At 43.6% G+C, this 17,277-nt stretch overlaps 1 protein-coding gene across 3 annotated transcripts in view; it reads left to right on the top strand.

Annotated features, from left to right (window-relative positions):
• Positions 1 to 3,984: 3,984 nt before the first annotated feature.
• Positions 3,985 to 17,277, top strand: part of DOK5 (docking protein 5) — a 333,902-nt gene continuing 320,609 nt past the window's right edge. For all 3 annotated transcript variants that reach the window (XM_077460548.1, XM_077460549.1, XM_077460547.1), the window contains exon 1: positions 3,985 to 4,076. In XM_077460548.1, coding sequence (XP_077316674.1) covers positions 4,011 to 4,076 — 66 coding nt within the window. In that variant the 5' untranslated portion in view covers positions 3,985 to 4,010. The remainder of the gene's footprint in view (positions 4,077 to 17,277) is intronic.

The following is a 17,277-nucleotide window of genomic DNA, read 5'->3' as shown; positions in this document are numbered from 1 at the left end:
GCAGCAGCCCAATCCCCAAGAGGACCCATCACCATCCACCAGAAGGCATTCCTTTCTTTTTGCCCACATGAATACTCACCCAGGACCAGTGACCATTTCAAGTCAGTCCAGTCCAGTCTCCAACACAAGCTAAGTACAGAAGCAGGTCACCCTGGTGGATGACATGGGCTCACCCGAAGTGCAGAGTCTAAACACTAACTGGTATTCACCAGAGCTCCTGATGGTGGAGATGGGTTTTGCTGCGTGTTAGTGCCAGGTCACAGTCCTCAGGATCGCCACACAAGGAGGTGAACAAGCCGGGGGGCCGGTAAAAGATATAACAAGTTGGGGTCAAGAAGAAGCTTATTCTGTAAACAAGCCAAAGGTCAGTAACAGGTGGTTGGAGGTTGGGATTAAGCAGAAGCATAGTTGAGGAACAAGTCAAAGGTCAATAACAAGTGGTAGTAAAGATACGGACGACAACAGGAGTTCCAAGAGCCAGATATAGGCTGGAGAGAGCACAATAATCTGGCAAACAGGAAGTGTAGAGACATGGCTTAAATCAGGAAGTTCATGAGAGGAGCAAAGATTTCAAGGCTCCCCAAAAACAAGAGGCAAGGCAAGATTGTTCTAAGAAATCCGACAGGGAGCTATCCAGCATCTCAGGTGGCTCAGCGTGGAGAGACATTACCAGACACAGCAGAGGTCGCAGGTTCATACCTGGGTCCTGACGGCTTGACTGTTACCAAAGTCGGCTTGTGACTCACTAGACTGGTGTATTCTGGGTTGTCTTCTGCTGTGCTCCTGCCTATTTAATACCATCACTCTTAAGTTGAAGTCTTCAGATCCAGCCTCCTGCCACTTGAAGCCAACATCCAGCATTGCTCAGAAAGGAATTGTGCAAAAGGCCACCCTCTTGTTATCTTGGGCTCCTCATATAGCTACATGACAGGGACACTCATCTCTTTGTAAGTTCTTGGCATCAAAACTGAACTGGCACCTCTGGAGTGCAGATATGTACTGTATATATATATAAATATACACTATTTTAACAAAAGTATTGGGACGCCTGCCTTTACACGAGGGATGATCACGGTGTTTCACTCGAATGCATGTTCGACTCGAACATCGGCCGTTTGCCTGTTCGGCGAATTCAGAACTTTGTGGACCGGTCGCACCAAATTCGTGTGGCACGAACGGCCCACTGTGCACTGTGACCCCGCATGCTTGGCCAATTACATCGCCGGCAGCGAGTAGAGCCATAATTGGCCACAGGCAGGATGCCTGTGGCCAATTATAGCTCAGGGAGTTTAGTACACGCCCCACACTACACAAGGCCGCCAGCGAAGCGGCCTTGTGTCGTGTGTTCCGGCGTGCAGGGAAAGAGCTAGATAGGTAGGGACAGTGTGTTCTTTTCTCAGGCATCTGCAGGAGTTAGTAGGTGTTGTGTGCCTCCAGCACAGTATACACCTGTATCTACCCTTTATTGCTGTTCTCTAATACAGGCATCTGCAGGAGTTAGTGGGTGTTGTGTGCCTCCAGCACAGTATACACCTGTATCTACCCTTTATTACTGTTCTCTAATACAGGCATCTGCAGGAGTTAGTGGGTGTTGTGTGCCTCCAGCGCAGTATACACCTGTATCTACCCTTTATTACTGTTCTCTAATACAGGCATCTGCAGGAGTTAGTGGGTGTTGTGTGCCTCCAGCACAGTATACTCCTGAAGATACCCCTTATTGCTGGTGTTGTCTGTTGCATATCTTGCATATTAGCCTTTAAAATGAGCACTTTTGATTTCGAGCGTTCGAGTCCCATAGACTTTAATAGGGTTCTAAAGTTCGTACGAATTTTCGGTCCGTTCGAAGGTTCTGGTGTGAACCGAATCAGGGGGTGTTCGGCTCATCCCTACTTTACACACACATGAACTTTAATGGCCTCCCAGTCTTAGTCCGGAGGGTTCAATATTGAGTTGGCTCCGCCCTTTGCAGCTATAACAGCTTCAACTCTTCTGGGAAGGCCGTCCACAAGGTTTAGGAGTTTGTCTATGGGGAATTTTTGACCATTCTTTCAGAAGCGCATTTGTGAGGTCAGGCAATGATGTTGGACGAGAAGGCCTGTCTCGCAGTCTCCACTCTAATTCATCCCAAAGGTGTTCTATCTGGTTGAGGTCAAGACTCCACCCCAAACTCGCTCATCCATGTCTTTATGGACCTTGCTTTGTGCACTGGTCCAAATCATTTGGTGGAGGGGGGATTATGGTGTGGGGGGTTGTTTTTCAGGGGTTGGCCCCTTAGTTCCAGTGAAGGGAACTCTTAAGGCGTCGGCATACCAAGACATTTTGGACAATTTCATGCTCCCAACTTTGTGGGAAGAGTTTGGGGGACGGCCCCTTCCTGTTCCAACATGACTGCGCACCAGTGCACAAATCAAGGTCCATAAAGACATGGATGAGCGAGTTTGGGGTGGAGGAACATGACTGGCCTGCACAGAGTCCTGACCTCACCCCGATAGAACACCTTTGGGATGAGTTACAGCGGGGACTGTGAGCTGGGCCTTCCACTGAATAATTTGGACCAGTGCACAAAGCAAGGTCCATGCTGATGAGCAAGTTTGGGTGGAGGAATTTTAGTGGCCTGACGTGACCCAAACCCGATATAACAATTTTCAAAAAACTATTAGATAAGCACCTGAACGACCGCAACCTACAGGGATATACAATGTAATACTGACATATAATCACACACATAGGCTGGACTTGATGGACGTGTGTCTTTTTTCAACCTCACCTCCTATGTAACTATGTAACACCATTGGGATGCATCAGAGCATAGACTGCAAGCCAGGCCTTCCACCAAATGATTTGGACCAGTGCACAAATCAAGGTCCATAAAGACATGGATGAGCGAGTTTGGGGTGGAGGGACTTGACTGGCCTGCACAGAGTCCTGACCTCAACCTGACAGAACACCTTTGGGATGAATTAGAGCGGAGACTGCGAGCCAGGCCTTCTCGTCCAACATCAGCGCCTGACCTCACAAACGCTCTTCTGGAAGAATGGTCAAACATTCCCATAGACACCCTCCTAAACCTTGTGGACGGCCTTCCCAGAAGAGTCGAAGCTGTTATAGGGGCAAAGGGTGGGCCAACTCAATATTGAACCCTAAGAACTAAGACTGGGATGTCATTAAAGTTCACGTGCGTGTAAAAGGCAGGCGTCCCAATACTTTTGGCTAATATAGTGTTGTTTATACGCTAAGGGTTTAATACCGCTTGAGCATATGTATCTCCATAACAACCGACACCTGGTAGCCAAGTCCCCGGGTGTTGCCAGCGCCGAGCTAACGAGCCCCCCCCCCCCCCCCTGTAGACCCGGAGAAGGCGATCGCCCCGGCGGCTCTCGGGGACGCCGTAGAGATACAGCGCCGGCAGTTGCGCGGCGACCTTTGTGAATGATGCCGGTGATGGGGGGGATTGGCTTTTGCTTTCTATGCTAATCACAGGAGCCTCTGTTGTGTTTGCTTTTCCCCTCATCTCTTCCCACACTGTGGAGGGGCAGGGTGGATGCTCACATCGCCGCAGCTTGTGAATGGTGGGCTGCTATCACATTGCTAGACACCCCCCCCCCCTTTTTCTCCTCTCTCTCTCTTTCTCTCTTTCTCTCTCTCTGCATCACAGCAGCTTGCAGGGGAATGGTCCAGTCTGCTCTGTAGCTGCTCCATCAGCTGATGATGCTCCTCTGCCTCCTCTCCAGTCTCAGACCTCATCACCGCTTGGAATTACACCTCGCTCTCCGCTCCCCAAAGTGGATATAAAAATAAAAAGGGGGGGTGGGGGGAAGAGCATGCAGCAAGTCGTCGGGAAAGACTGATTTACTTTTTTTTTTCTTTTTTTTGCCCTACTTGCCCGGCAACCAGGGCTTATTTGCAGTCAACTTTCCCTTTCACTCACTTCTATCCAAACCTACCCCCCTTACCCCCCCACCCCACCCCACCCCCCCCCCCACCCGAACCCTTTCATTGGCTTTCTGGGAATGGGTTCAAATTTTAACGATATTGTCAAGCAGGGCTACGTCAAGATAAGAAGCCGGCGACTCGGGGTACGTTAATACTATTATTATTATTATTTTTATTATTATTATTTTTATTATTATTATTACTATTATTTTTTTATTATTATTATTATTTTTATTATTATTATTAATATTATTATTATTTTTATTTTTATTATTCTTTTTTTATTATTATTATTATTATTATTATTTTTATTAAGTTGTGGCTGTTTGGCAGCCTTGTTGGTTGATGCAAAGCTGTTTATTTTTGTAACTTCTCGGGTAAAGTTAATACTATTATTATTATTATTATTATTATTATTATTTTTATTATTCTTTTTTTATTATTTTTATTATTATTATTATTTATTATTTTTTATTATTATTATCATTATTATCATTATTATCATTATCATTATTTTATTTTTATTATTTTTATTATTATAATTATTATTTTTATTATTATTATTATTTTTTATTATTATTAAGTTGTGGCTGTTTGGCAGCCTTGTTGGTTGATGCAAAGCTGTTTATTTTTGTAACTCCTCGGGTAAAGTTAATACTATTATTATTATTATTATTTTTATTCTTCTTTTTTTTATTATTTTTATTATTATTTATTATTATTATCATTATTATTATTATCATTATTATTATTATTATTATTATCATTATTATGATTATGATTATTTTATTTTTATTATTTTTATTATTATAATTATTATTTGTATTATTATTATTTTTTTTTTTTTTATTATTATTAAGTTGTGGCTGTTTGGCAGCCTTGTTGGTTGATGCAAAGCTGTTTATTTTTGTAACTCCTCGGGTAAAGTTAATACTATTATTATTATTATTATTATTTTTATTATTCTTTTTTTATTTTTTTTATTATTATTATTTATTATTTTTTATTATTATCATTATTATTATTATTATGATTATGATTATTGTATTTTTATTATTTTTATTATTATTATTTTTATTATTATAATTATTATTTTTACTATTATTATTATTATTATTTTTTTATTATTAATAAGTTGTGGCTGTTTGGCAGCCTTGTTGGTTGATGCAAAACTGTTTATTTTTTTAACTCCTCTGGTAAAGTTAAAAACGTGGAAGACCTAAAGACCCCCCCCGTACAAACGATCAGAATACCGCGCAAAGAAAAAAAATACCGCTTTTCGAAAACAATTGTGCGATAATCTGATTGTTAGTACGCAGCTGTCGTCCGAAAAACTTTAGGGACAAACTCGAAAAAAAATATTTTTTCTCAGATTGTACGTTTTTCCTTTTACTAGGCTTTAATCTTTTAAAAAAAATTTTTTTTTTTTTTATTATTGTTGACAATTAAAAAAAAATGATTGTTGATAATTAAAGTAAAAAATATTGTTGATAATTAGAAAAAAAAATGATTGTTGATAATTAGAAAAAATATATATTGTTTATAATGCTAAAAAATTATTATTGTTGATAATTAAAAAAAAACATTTTTTGTTGATAATTCGAAAAAAAAATGATTGTTGATAATTAAAAAAAAAATTATTGTTGATAATTAAAAAAAAAAAATGATTGTTGACAATTCAAAAAAATAAATTGTTGATAATACCCCAAAAAAAGATTGTTGATAATTCAAAAAAATGATTGTTGATAATTCCAAAAAAGAAATGATTGTTGATAATTAAAAAAAAAATGATTGTTGATAATTAGAAAAAAAAATATTGTTGATAATTAAAAAATTTTTTTTTGTTGATAATTCAAAAAAAAATTATTGTTGATAATTAAAAAAAAAAAGATTGTTGATAATTAAAAAAAAAAAAAAAAAAAAATGATTGTTGATAATTAAAAAAATTAATAAATTACGAGTCGGTCCAAACAGATCGAATTTTCAGCCAGATTTCGTATACACTACTTGTGAATTGGATGATAAGCTGATCTGAAGCTCCCCTTAGCTCGACCCATTCATAGAATTGTTCGACAACAGCAGATCGATTAAGGGTGGACCAAATTGGCAAAGGTACAAACAGAGGGGGATGGACTGGATTTTAATTTCATGATCGGTACTAATTATAGTTACATAGTAGGTGAGGTCTAAAAAAAGACCATCAAGTCCAACCTATGTGTGTGATTATATGTCAGTATTACATTGTATATCCCTGTATGTTGCGGTCGTTCAGATACTTATCTAATGAGACCACCTCCTGTGGAAGGGAATTCCACATCCTTGCCGCTCTTACAGTAAAGAACCCTCTACGTAGTTTAAGGTTAAACCTCTTTTCTTCTAATTTTAATGAGTGGCCACGTGTCTTGTTAAACTCCTTTCCACAAAAAAGTTTTCTCCCTATTGTGGGGTCACCAGTCCGGTATTTGTATATTAAAATCAGATCCCCTCTCAAGCGTCTCTTCTCCAGAGAGAATAAGTTCAGAGCTCACAACCTTTCCTCATAACTAATATCCTCCAGACCCTTTATTAGCTTTGTTGCCCTTCTTTGTAGTCGCTCCATTTCCAGTACATCCTTCCTGAGGACTGGTGCCCAGAACTGGACAGTATACTCCAGGTGCGGCCGGACCAGAGTCTTGTAGAGCGGGAGAATTATCGTTTTATCTCTGGAGTTGATCCCCTTTTTAATGCCAATATTCTGTTTGCTTTGTTAGCAGCAGCTTGGCATTGCATGCCATTGCTGAGCTCATCATCTACTAGGACCCCCAGGTCCTTCTCCAGCCTAGATCCCCCCAGAGGTCCCCCCCCCCCCAGTGTATAGATTGCATTCATATTTTTGCCACCCAAATGCATTATTTTACATTTTTCCACATTAAACCTCATTTGCCATGTAGTTGCCCACCCCATTCATTTGTTCAGATCTTCTTGCAAGTATTGGTACTCCTGCAAATGCAGCGATACCTGAAAAACCGATACTTTCAGGCTCGGCTCTTTGAGCTGTCAGTGGGGTCTCCTCTGTTGACAGCTGAAGTGTTAAAGAAGTCCGGTAATTGGAGCTGTCAAAAAAAAAAAAAAAAAAAAAATCATCTGGCAATGTTTATTAACAACATTGCTCAGGCTCTAAAACACTAAAATAAAAAGAAACATTGTTTCTTTTTGTATCTTTCTGTTTCTTCATCTGCAGATCAAAGGGATGAATACATGTTCCTCTGTTTAACCCCTTATTAACCCTTAATTTACTCTAATCAGCCTTAATTAACTCCCTGTTCTCCTCCATTTAATTATTTTCCTGCTTTTTTTTTTTTTGTTGTTGTTCACGTCTATTTTATAAGCCATAAACAATTAATGCCGCGTACACACGACCGGACTTTTTTTTTCAACGGACTAGGTCCGCCGGAATGAATCCGTCGGATATTACGATCGTGTGTGGGGCTCCAGCGGACTTTTTTTTTTCCCCAAAAGTCCAACGGACCTAGAAATAAAGCATGTTTCAAATCTTTCCGGGGGACTCGAGTCTGGTTGGAAAAATCCGGTCGTCTGTGTGCTGGTCCGACGGATGAAAAACCGACGCTAGGGCAGCTATTGGCTACTGGCTATGAACTTCCTTATTCTAGTCCCGGCGTACGCCATCACGTTCAAATCCGTCGGACTTTGGTGTGATTGTGTGTGGCCAAGTCCGTTCGTTCGGAAAGTCCGTCGGAACTCTGGCCGAAAGTCCGTCAGACTTATGCCGCGTACACACGAGCGGATTGTATGGCGTACTTAGTCCGTCTTACAATCCGACGGACAGTCCGTCGTACTTTCCACTGAACGGACTTGACCACACACGGATACCCAAACAGTCCGTCGAAAGCTTGCATGATGACGTGTACAGCACGTACGACGGGACTAGAAATAGGAAGTCCAAGACACAGCAAAGCACCCTTCCGCCGTGTAAATCCTTTCTGGGCATGCGCCATTCTTAGTCCGTCCAACTAGCCTACTGACGACCGTATTGTCCGCTGAAACCAAAGTATGACGGACAGAATTTCGAAAAAACCGAAATACTTAGTACTCCGGACTGCACGCTGAAAAAGTCCGCTGAAGCCCACACACGAGCGGATTGTCCGCTGAAATGTGTTTCGACGGACTAAGTACACCATAGGCCGCGTACACACGGGCGGACTGTTCGTCCAACTTTGTCCGCTGAACAGTGTTTCAGCGGACAGTCCGCTCGTGTGTGGGCTTTCAGCGGACAGTTTCAGCGGACAGTCTGACGAACAAAGTTTTTCCGAATTTCCGTAAGACTGTCCGCTGAAACTTGGTTTGAGCGAACAGTCCACTCGTGTGTAGGCTTGTTCGGCAAACTAAGTCTCGCGCATGCTCAGAAAGAATTTACACGGCGAAGGTTGCATTGCAGTGTATCGGACGCCGAATTTCTCGTCCCGTCGTACGTGCCGTTCACGTCATCGCGCAAGTTTTCAGCGGACTGTTCGTTCATCGTGTGTGGTCAAGTCCGCTCATGCTAATTTTGAGCGGACTGTTTGTCAAACTGTTTGACGAACAAAGTTGGGCGAACAGTCCGCCCGTGTGTACGCGGCATTAGTCCGTCGAAAAGTCCGGTCGTGTGTACGCAGCATTAAACTTTTTTTTTTTGTTTGGTTTGTTAGTGAATATTAGTATATATTTTACACACACATATATATATATATAAATAACACATTTCACATTGAAAAATCTCAACATTTAAAAAAAAATCTATTTCATTTGTAAATAACTTTTCAATGCTTTGTACCATTGCTGACAGCTGAAGTGAAAACAAAACAGTTGCGGCGGTCTCGGTAATTTGTATCGGCGAGTACTAAAAAAAAAAGTATCGGTTGTAAAAAAAAAATGGTATCAGTGCATTCCTATTCTCTGGAGTTGATCCCCTTTTTAATGCCAATATTCTGCTTGCTTTGTTGGCAGCAGCTTGGCATTGCATGCCATTGCTGAGCCCATCATCTACTAGGACCCCCCAGGTCCTTTTCCATCCTAGATTCCCTCAGGAGGTTCTCCCCCCAGTGTATAGTTGCCCACCCCATCAATTCCCTGCTAATAATAAGTACTCTATTCTACATGCGAGCAATTTTCCGCAATTGAATTTTTTGGGGCCGACAAAAGTGACTCTAAGAAAGTTAAAGGTGCTTAAGCCCCGGTTCACATTGATGCGATTCGGCGTGCGATTTGACATCGGCGGCAATTGCCGGCAGCTTCTGAATCCGTGCAGCACCGCAAATTCCCTAAGGCCGCGTACACACGAGCGGACTTTTCGACATCCAAAGTCCGACGGACTGAGTCCGTCAGACTATCCGATCGTGTGTGGGCTGCAACTTTAGATTCGCTAAAGTCTGACGGACTTTAGAAATGAAGCATGCTTCAAATTTTCCCGACGGAACTCCGCCGGACCCGGTCCCCTTCGAAAAATCCGCTCGTGTGTATGCTACTCCGACGGACTAAAACCGACGCTAGGGCAGCTATTGGCTACTGGCTATGAACTTCCTTATTCGAATCCAGTCGTACGTCATCACGTTCGACTCCGTCGGAGTTTGGTGTGATGGTGTGTGTCCAAGTCCGTTCGGTCGAAAAGTCCGCCAGAACTCCGTCGGAACTCCAGCGGAACTCCTTTGGAGGTCTGTCGGACATAAGTCCTGTCGTGTGTACGGGGCATAAAAGTAGTTTCTGAACTCTTTTTTGTCAATTTTTCACGCGCGGGGGGGGGGGTGTTGCAATTCCCATTGACATCTGTGCAGGAACCCCCACAGATGTCTCTAATACCAGGGGTGCGGCCATCCCGGGACACAGGCGCTGTGCCGGAATGTTAAAGGGTATCTCGACTTTCGCAGGGGAAAAATAGCAAATAAAAAATAAATAAATAAAGCATATATAATTGCGACACAAGACATATTGTGATTGAATGTTATTAAAAATGACTTTTCCTTTTTTTAATCTGCAGCCGCTGTCATTTTCTGAAAATGCAATGCAATATGGCCACCTGGAGTTGTTCTTGTACACAGAATGATGGGCTAACTGATGTGGGCTAATGAGGCTGCACTGATGGGCACTGATAGTGTGGCACTGATGAGGAGACACTTAATTGCAGTAGTGATGGTCACTGATAGGTGGCATTGATATGCACCACTGATGGGCACTGATAGGCGGCAGTGATGGGCACTGATAGTGTGGCACTGATGAGGAGACACTTAATTGCAGTACTGATGGCTAAAACCCGCTCGGCTGTTATGCCGGAGGAGCGGGAGGGGACGTCCCCCCTCCCGCCACTGTTACCGGTGCTCCCGCTCGATCAAGCTGCTGGGGAGGAACTGGAACGAAGCCATAATCGGCTTCATTCCAGTATCCTAATAGTAAACACGGAAGTGACGTCATGACATCACTTCCCGTTTACTTGGCTGCCAATGGCGCCGGTTTTAAAAAAATATACAGTATTCAGAATCGCCATTTTCGGCGATCTGAATACATTGAAGTGTAAAGGAGGGATGGGGGGTCTTTTAGACCCCCCATCCCTCCATAAAGAGTACCTGTCACCACCTATTACTGTTACAAGGGATGTTTACATTCCCTGTGACAGCAATAAAAGTAATCAATTTAAAAAAAAAAAAAAAAAAAAACAATTTATTCATTTTAAAATAAATTTAAAAAAAATTTTTTTTTTAAAGCGCACGCCGTCCCCGCGAGCTCGCGAGGCAAAGAAACACATACGGAAGTCGCGCCGCATATGTAAACGGTGTTCAAATCACACATGTGAGGTATCGCCGCGATCGTCAGAGCGAGAACAATAATTCTAGCACTAGACCTCCTCTGTAACGCTAACCTGGTAACCGTAAAAAATGTTTTAAGCGTCACCTATTGAGATTTTTAGGTACCGTACTTTGTCGTCAATCCACGAGTGCGTGCAATTATAAAGTGTGACATGTTTGGTATCTATTTACTCGGCGTAACATTATCTTTCACATTATGCAAAAAAATTGGGCTAATTTTACTGTTTAATTTTTTTTTTAATTCATGAAAGTGTCCCTTTTCCCAAAAAAGTTGCGGTTAAAACACCGCTGCGCAAATACCGTGTGACATAAAATATTGCAACAATCGCCGTTTTATTCTCTAGAGTCTCTGCTAAAAATATATATATATATATATATATATATATATATAATGTTTGGGGGTTCCAAGTAATTTTCTAGCAAAAATTATGGATTTTAACTTGTAAACCAAATGCCAAAAATAGGCTTAGTCATGAAAGGGTTAAAGGAAGTATATTCCCAAACAAATCAAGGATAAAAACATATCAGGGTCCATAGTAAACACAAAGCAATCAGGTTTACCGAGACTGTTCTCAGCAAGCCGGAGGACCTTCCAGATGGCTAACGCATTTCAAGGGGAGATCCCATCTTCCTCAAAGCCAATCCTAGGGGGATCTCCCCTCTAAACGCATCAACCATCTGGAAGGTCCTTTCAAAGCACAATTTTGTACATAAGTCATTTTTTTTACCATCACTGATGTGGGCTGATGAGGCTGCACTGATGGGCACTGATAATGTGGCACTGATGAGGAGACGCTAAATTGCAGTACTGATGGTCACTGATAGGTGACATTGATATGCAGCACTGATAGGCGGCACTGATGGGCATTGATGAGGTGGCACTGATGTGGTGGCACTGATGAGGAGGCACTAATAGGCAGCACTGATGGGCACTGATAGGTGGCACTGATTTGCAGCACTGTTAGGTGGCACTGATATGCAGTGATGGGCACTGATGAGGCGGCAGTGATGGGGTGGCACTGATGAGGAGGCACTAATATGCAACACTGATGGGCACTGATAGGTGGCACTGATTTGCAGCACTGTTAGGTGGCACTGATGTGCACTAATAAGCTGCATTGATGGGCACTGATGAGGTGGCACTGAAGGGCACTGATGAGGAGGCACAAATATGTAGCGCTGATGGGCACTGATAGGTGGCACTTATGGGCAATGATAGGTGGCACTGATTTGGCTGTGTGTAAGAACTAACAAGCCTTACTGTAGGTGAGTGCTGGGTGTACGGAGTGTACCAAGATGGGTGTTGCGGTGTTCTGATGTCTCCAATACGCCGCTGACTCCCTCTATCTTCTCCGCCACACTGACTTCCCGGAATGAGAGCGTGGCGCCCCCAACTCCCTCGCGCATAAAGAGCTAGCATGCATCGCATACGATCTCATTAAGTATTATAATACTTACCTTAGATCGAGGCTGTTGCAGCGGTCCCCGCACACCGATGTGAGCGACGAAATGTCTCCCGGGTTCGTGTCCTCCGATGCTGTGATTGGCCAGAGCCGCGACGACGTCACTCCTGTGCATGTGCGCAGGAGCCACTGGTTACGGCATGGGCTCTTTAGAAACGATCGTGCCCTTTCTTTAGTGCGCATGCGCCGATGATGTCGGCAAAAGCATATATGGGAAATATCTCCTAAACCGCACAGGATCAAAAAACTCACGGATCGGATCGTTCCTCCGATCAGAGTCACGGATGCGATCATTTTTCGGATCAGCAATTAATAACTGAATTTGCAAAAACCTGTGAAAATTCTACCACCATATAGTCCCCACTGTAATATCCACGTCATCTCCACCACTATAATGGACATCTCCCCCACTGTAATATTGGCTGAGTATGGCTGGGTACAGCTGGGTATGGCTGAGCATGGCTGGGCACGACTGGGTATTACCAAGTATTGCAGAGTATGGCTGGGTATGGGAAAGTATTGGCAGGGTTTAGCAGGGTATGGCAGAGTATTGGCTGGGTATTGCAGTGTATTGGCAGGGTATTGCTGGGTATTGCAGTGTATTGGCAGGGTATTGCAGAGTATTGGCAGGGTATGGCAGAGTATTGGCAGGGTATTGCAGAGTATTGGCTGGGTATTGCAGAGTATTGGCAGGGTATGGCAGAGTATTGGCAGGGTATTGCAGAGTATGGCAGGGGTGGCTGTGACTGCACTTGTAACAGAGCAGCACTGTGGGCACTACAGATCCAGCCCACAGCGCTGCTGCCATTCGATCTCTCCCCTCCACTGTACAGATCAGTACACCGAGGGGAGAGAGGAACCGACGTCATGACAATTTACAAGTGATTGCTCCCTCACTTGACGGAGCGATCACATTGTAAACGGCCTGGGTGTACAAAGATGACCGCCGCTCCGGAGCTAGGCCAAAGTCGTGGCCTTTCCTAAGGCCGAGGCCGCGGATCGCGGCGTGTGCCGATCCGAACAGGGTGACCCCGTTCGGATCACGGATCGGTGACGATCCATTGCACCCCTAGATACAAGTGGTGTAACAGGGTTTAAAACCACTTTAAGCATCGTATCGTAAGCACGAGTACTTACTTACTTACGAGTGCAAATCCTCGGTATTGGCACCGATACTAGTATCGGTATCGGCGCAACCCTAGTAACGCATAAAGCTGGTGCGCCCTCTCTTCTTTGTTTTACAGTGTTAACACTGGGTTCTCCCCCGACCCTTAGAGGGCAGCAAAACCCTATCCTCCCTTTGTAACTATCGAGGACCTGTGATATATCCACCACCATTACATCACCCATGAGCGCAGGAGATGGTTGCTTTTTTCTACAGCAGACCTCAAAGGCACCCACCTGCACAAATGTGTCATATTATCAGAGAAGGTGTTGTTGGGAAGTGAGGGGGCAAGTCCAAAAGGCGGGGGGACAGAAGTTCTTCTTTATTTGTAATGCAAATTCACGTGGTCACCACAAAGTGACCACACAAAGGAAATGGCCAAGCTGTGTTGACCCAAAGAATGCAGATTCCTTAATACCATAGAGTCACAGGAGTAACAGTCATGCAGGCTGGTGTCCCTCGTAATGTTATTTATGACAGATTTGCGCCTTTTTTTTTTTTTTTGCTTTTAGAAAAAAGTTACATTTAGAAAACAGCAGTAATGCCCCTCTTCTTCTTCCATCTGTTTATATCAGATAGACCTATTAGAAAAGGTTCCGATCAATTTCTGCACCTTATTCATTGATTTTTGCATTAGGGGTGTGTGTGTGTGTGTGTGTGTGTGTGTGTGTGTGTGTGTGTGTGTGTGTGTGTAGCAAGGGAGAGACATTCAGTGTCACCATCGTTACTCATGCTGTATCTCTGCTACTCATGTCTCATGCGATAGCATCTCTCAGTGCTCAGGGAGCGTCAAACATCTCATTCAACATAAAATAGGATTTATCAATGAATGACACATGACAGGCGGGCCGCTCTAGGGACCGTCAGAAATGCGTTGTTACGTCTTTGGCTGACTGTTACGGGAAAGATTCTTTGTGTACGTTCCCTAGAATGAAGTCTGCATCTTGTATACCGACACCATGTGGGGTTGTATTAACCGGCTGTAGCACACACTTCAGCAGTCAAGGTTGCAGAAAAAAAAAAAGCTGCCGGTCTAATAGTGCAAAAGTACCACATCCCGTTCAAGAAAATATTAAAGGCAAAACATGAAAAAAAAATAAAAAATAAAAAAATCGGAGCAGCTGACTTTTAAGGCACCCACTCAAGATTATATAAAAGCAGATACTTTTATTAACATACATATGAAAAAAAAAAGCCAGCAATAAAAATATATATATAAATTTAGATATGCAACAGACAACACCAGAAATAAGGGGTATCTTTAGGTGTATACTGTGCTGGAGGCACACAACACCCACTTTAACTCCTGCAGATGCCAGTATTAGAGAACACCAGCAATAAAGGGTAGATACAGGTGTATACTGTGCTGGAGGCACACAACACCCACTTTAACTCCTGCAGATGCCAGTATTAGAGAACACCAGCAATAAAGGGTAGATACAGGTGTATACTGTGCTGTGCTGGAGGCACACAACACCCACTAACTCCTGCAGATGCTTGTATTAGAGAACACCAGCAAAAAAGGGTAGCTACAGGTGTATACTGTGCTGGAGGCACACAACACCCACTAACTCCTGCAGATGCCTGAGAAAAGAACACACTGTCCCTGCCTATCTTGCTCTTTCCCTGCACGCTGGAACACACTACACAAGGCTGCCGTGCTGGCAGTCTTATATAGTGTGGGGCGTGTACTAAACCCCCTGGGTTATAATTGCCCACAGGCATCCTGCCTGTGGACAATTATGACTCTCCTGGCTGCCAGTGCTGTGATTGGCCAAGCAATAAAAATATACAGCACATTCACATATGACATCCAATAGCTAACGCTCATCCGAGGAGATATGTTGCACTCCCAGCTTATAACCTCATTAGGGATGACCCGAACACCCCCGAGTTCAGTTCACACTCGAACCTTCGAACGGACCGAAAATTCATACGAACTTTAGAACCCTATTAAAGTCTATGGGACTCGAATGTTCGAAATCAAAAGTGCTAATTTTAAAGGCTAATATGCAAGATATGCAACAGACAACACCAGCAATAAGGGGTATCTTCAGGTGTATACTGTACTGGAGGCACACAACACCCACTAACTCCTGCAGATGCCTGTATTAGAGAACATCGGCAAAAAAGGGTAGATACAGGTGTATACTGTGCTGGAGGCACACAACACCCACTAACTCCTGCAGATGGCTGAGAAAAGAACACACTGTCCCTGCCTATCTAGCTCTTTCCCTGCACGCCGGAACACACTACACAAGGCCGTCGCACTGGCCGCCTTATATAGTGTGGGGCATGTACTAAACCCTTTTAAATGCCTTTTAAATATGTTTTTTTAAATATTGTGTTTATTAAGTGTTTTTCATTTCTTGAAAAATAGTGATAGGCGGGTGGGTGTTTTTATAAGCGCCATAATACTTGTATATATGGCATGTACTAAACCGCCTGAGCTATAATTGCCCACGGGCATCCTGCCTGTTGCCAATTATGGCTCTCCTCGCTGCCGGCACTGTGAATGGCCAAGCATGCGGGGGTCACAGCGCATGCTTGGCCAATCATGAGCCAGAAATGCACTGCGATGGCGTAGTACATTGTGGGCCGTTCGTGCCACACGAATTTGGTACGGACGGTCCACAAAGTTCTGAATAGCCGATGTGCAGAGTGCATGAGCATCATGGGAAATGTAGTTCCAAAAAATCTGGGGTGCCAAGGTTTGCCATCACTGACCTAGGGCATTGTGCAGTCTGTCTAGGAAAGCTCACTTCATAGGACTGAAATCCACCCATCAAGGCATTTTGATATGTATGATGTCCGGTACATCTATAGAATGGTGCAGTGACACACTCTCTGGAGGAAGGAATTGAAGCATGCAAGGCTGTGCTGGGAACCACTTTGACAGTGTGTACCATTCAAAAGTTCAAAAGTATCTACCAAAAACTTAAAAGAGAAGTTTGACTTTTTTTTTTCCAAGAATGATACTTACCTAGGTGAATGCAGCATCACTCTGATGGTGTATCTGTCCCCCACAGACTCTAACACTGAGAAGCGAGTGATCAAACACTGCCGATCGCTCGGTTCTCAGAGATTTATGAACAGAGAGCTTGCTGCCCGACCCCACCACTGTATGAATACAAACAATCCTGAGGCAGTATTCGCTGCTTCCTTGTGTTATTTTTGTTGGAAACGCCACAAGCGTTGTCTCCTCCCTACACGTTTGGTCATAGATGACGTTGTCCCAGGGTTTCGGAAGCAGCACTTGTAATGTTCACCACACTCTATATTATAGAAACGAACACCAGGAAAAAGGACATGACCTTAAGCCAAACATGTAAACTTCACCATGGCTACACCATAGAGGGCAATAATATGCCACCCTGTGGTACAAAAATGAAATATATTGCTACCAAATTAGAGGGCAAATTATTTAAGCAAGCATGGCTTCTGAGCCCCTGGAGGATGTCATCTACGATGAAACGCGTAGAATGGAGCAAATGCTTGTGACTCCACCATGCGGGGGGGGGGGAGCAGCACACAGAAGGGTCTCTATCTTTATGCATAGAATACGTGAAGGTAAAAAACCTTCAGCCTTTAGAACCACTTTAACCACTTCCGGACCACCCACCGTCGTTATACATCGGTACTTTGACGTTGAATACCATTGTTATGGCAGCAGATAGCTGCCGGTATTTTCTGAAACGGCGGGCAATATGCCGCAAGATCACTTATAATCAGCAACGGAAGAGGTGCCCACCCCCCTCCGGCCATGTTGCGGTCGTCTTACCAGAGCCGCCAGTAGCGGCGGAGATGATCCGATCCTTTCCCCTCAGAAGCACTAAGTCGGGCGAGGGAATGATGGCCCTCACTTGACTCAATGATGTTGGAT

Source organism: Lithobates pipiens, unplaced genomic scaffold (assembly GCF_037356315.1).
Source record: "Lithobates pipiens isolate NorthernLeopardFrog02 unplaced genomic scaffold, aLitPip1_a1.2 Scaffold_28, whole genome shotgun sequence".
Classification (NCBI taxonomy): Eukaryota; Metazoa; Chordata; class Amphibia; order Anura; family Ranidae; genus Lithobates; species Lithobates pipiens.
This window is presented reverse-complemented; position numbering and strand designations above follow the sequence as displayed.